The 2,754-nt window shown below is 52.2% G+C and overlaps 1 protein-coding gene across 1 annotated transcript; it reads left to right on the forward strand.

Annotated features, from left to right (window-relative positions):
- Positions 1–546: 546 nt before the first annotated feature.
- On the forward strand, positions 547–2,624 carry sra1 (steroid receptor RNA activator 1; the record flags this gene model as incomplete). The annotated part of the gene is made up of 4 exons (XM_010765852.1): positions 547–1,307; positions 1,695–1,871; positions 1,945–2,099; positions 2,471–2,624. Coding segments are annotated over exons 1-4 (733 nt in total), but the record flags the coding sequence as incomplete, so codon positions are not given.
- Between the last annotated feature and the right edge of the window lie 130 nt (positions 2,625–2,754).

Here is a 2,754-nt window from a genome sequence, read left to right on the forward strand (position 1 = left end):
GAGTCTCTCGTGACGTCGTGAGTCTCTCGTGTTGTCGTGAGTCTCTCGTGTCGTCGTGAGTCTCTCGTGTCGTCGTGAGTCTCTCGTGTCGTCGTGAGTCTCTCGTGTTGTCGTGAGTCTCTCGTGTCGTCGTGAGTCTCTCGTGTTGTCGTGAGTAACTCGTGTCGTCGTGAGTCACTCGTGTCGTCGTGAGTCTCTCGTGACGTCGTGAGTCTCTTGTGTTGTCGTGAGTCACTCGTGTTGTCGTGAGTAACTCGTGTCGTCGTGAGTCACTCGTGTTGTCGTGAGTAACTCGTGTCGTCGTGAGTCTCTCGTGACGTCGTGAGTCACTCGTGTTGTCGTGAGTCACTCGTGTCGTGAGTCTCTTGTGTTGTCGTGAGTCACTCGTGTTGTCGTGAGTCACTCGTGTCGTGAGTCACTCGTGTCGTGAGTCACTCGTGTCGTCGTGTGTCGTGAGTCTCTCGTGTCGTCGTGAGTCACTCGTGTCGTCGTGAGTCACTCGTGTCGTGAGTCTCTCGTGTTGTCGTGAGTCTCTCGTGTTGTCGTGAGTCTCTCGTGTTGTCGTCACCTGTTTGTCTCTCTGACACTCACCTGTAATAATAATAATATATTTTATAAAAAAACTCAAAAGTGCTACAAAATTAAAAAGGGTGAAACAAAACAATAAAAACAATTAAAGCAACATAATAAAAGCTGTGACATTCATGCCGGCATGGCATAATGTGGGGGATTTCAAAATCTAGTTAAAGGCTATTCTAAAAAGATGCGTTTTTAGGCCTTTTTTGATGCTTCTAGAGTCTGTGGTGTCCTCAGCTGGTTTGGGAGGGCATTCCTCTCGGAGCAGCGGAGCAGAAGGCTCGGTCTCCCATGGTCTTCAGTTTTGTCCTTGGTGGGATGAGGAGGTTTGCCTTTACTGAACGTAGGTTCCTCGTGGAGGTTTGTGGGGTGAGCAATAACTTGATGTAGGAGGGAGCATCTCCATATATGCACTGATGAGTGAAGAGGGTGATTTTTTTTGTCAATCCTGAGTGAGACCGGGAGCCAGTGCAGTGATTTGAGGATGGGTGTGATGTGTTCGTACTTCCGCACCTGTCTCTCTGACACTCACCTGTCTGTCTCTCGGACACTCACCTGTCTGTTTCTCTGGCACTCACCTGTCTCTCTCACTCGCACTGTCTCTTTGACACTCACCTGTCTCTCTCGTTGCCCAGGTAACCAGGAGAGGGGCTGGAACGACCCCCCCCAGTTCTCCTACGGCCTCCAGAAGGCCCGCGGGCCTCAGAGGAGCCTCCTGACCCGGAGAGCAGGTAAACAACACCTGAACTAATGTAAACAAACCTTCTTTTAAGCTGTACCTGCTTCAGTGTTGCTGCTCCCCCTCTGTCTGAAACCAGAGTTGCTCTGATTGTTCAGCTGGCCGGCTCTGTTGGGATTGGTCAACAGTTTAGAGGTGTCCCGCCCTTTAGCCTATCACGTACAATGTGTTGCAGCATGAAAGTTCTGTAATAATGTCACTATGTTGAGGAAGTAATCAAAGAAGTCTGATGGAGGCGTTTCAGGCGGGAGGTGGGTGGGAACTCTATCTGCTTAGCCTAGCTTCCCTTAGCCTAGCATAGCCTAGCTTAAATGCAGCAGTGTATGAATGTTTACAGAACAGTATCAACTCTAACTCTTCGACCCTGATTGGTCTTCAGGTGCCCCGCCCCCTGCCTCCACCAACCCTATGGCTCTGCCTCCAGGCACTGTGGCCCCGCCCCCTCCCTCCACCAACCCTCTGGCTCCACCTCCAGGCGCTGTGGCCCCGCCCCCTCCCTCCACCAACCCTCTGGCTCCGCCTCCAGGTGTTGTGGCCCCGCCCCCTCTGCAACCAGGTAAGCAGCAGGAGGAGAAGCATGTTTCGTCTGATCAGCGTGATTGACAGCAGACTCCTCCCCTCATTCACAGCCCGCCCTCCTGCCAGCTGTTTGGCCACGCCCCCTCCGGGACCAATGAGAGGCCAGAGAGAGGCGGACAGCAGCCAATCAGAGAGTGAGCCTGATGCAGAGCGAGTGATGTCCGTCCTGAACCGAGCACTGAGCGCCTGCCGACACAACGCCAGCGTGAGGACCAGCTCTGTCATTAAATATATATATTAGAAGTATATATACATATAATATATAATAATAATAATCCTTATATTTATTATAGCGCTTTATCAATGACTCAAAGCGCTTTACAAATACACATTACATATACAGATCATACATACATGTAATGGTCATCTACTGTGGACAATACCCACAGGAGCAAGTTCAGGTGAAGTGTCTTGCCCAAGGACACAACGGCCTGACGCAGTGGGGCGGGAGCGGGTTTCGAACTGGAGTTCCCCAACACCCCCTTGATCTGATGATCAAACGCACAGACCACTGCGCCACCCGTCCCCCAAATATAGACCTCTGTGTGACCTCTGACCTCTGTGTGACCTCTCCAGGATCAGGTGTGCAGTGACGTGGCGAAGAGGCTCCGCCTCCTGGAGGCCAGCTGGAGGGGAGGGCGGCTCAGCCTCCCAGTGAGGAGACGCATGGAGAGCCTGACTCTGGGTACCTGTCTCTCTCTCACCTGTCTCTCTCTCACCTGTCTGTGTCAACCTTCTCTCACCTGTCTCTCTCACCTGTCTCTCACCTGTCTCCCGCTCACCTGTCTCTCTCTCACCTCTCACTCTCACCTGTCTCTCACCTGTCTAACTCTCCCTGTCTCTCTCTCTCAGATCTGCAG

This window comes from Notothenia coriiceps, unplaced genomic scaffold, assembly GCF_000735185.1.
Source record: "Notothenia coriiceps isolate Sejong01 unplaced genomic scaffold, NC01 NC01_scaffold00002798, whole genome shotgun sequence".
Classification (NCBI taxonomy): domain Eukaryota; kingdom Metazoa; phylum Chordata; class Actinopteri; order Perciformes; family Nototheniidae; genus Notothenia; species Notothenia coriiceps.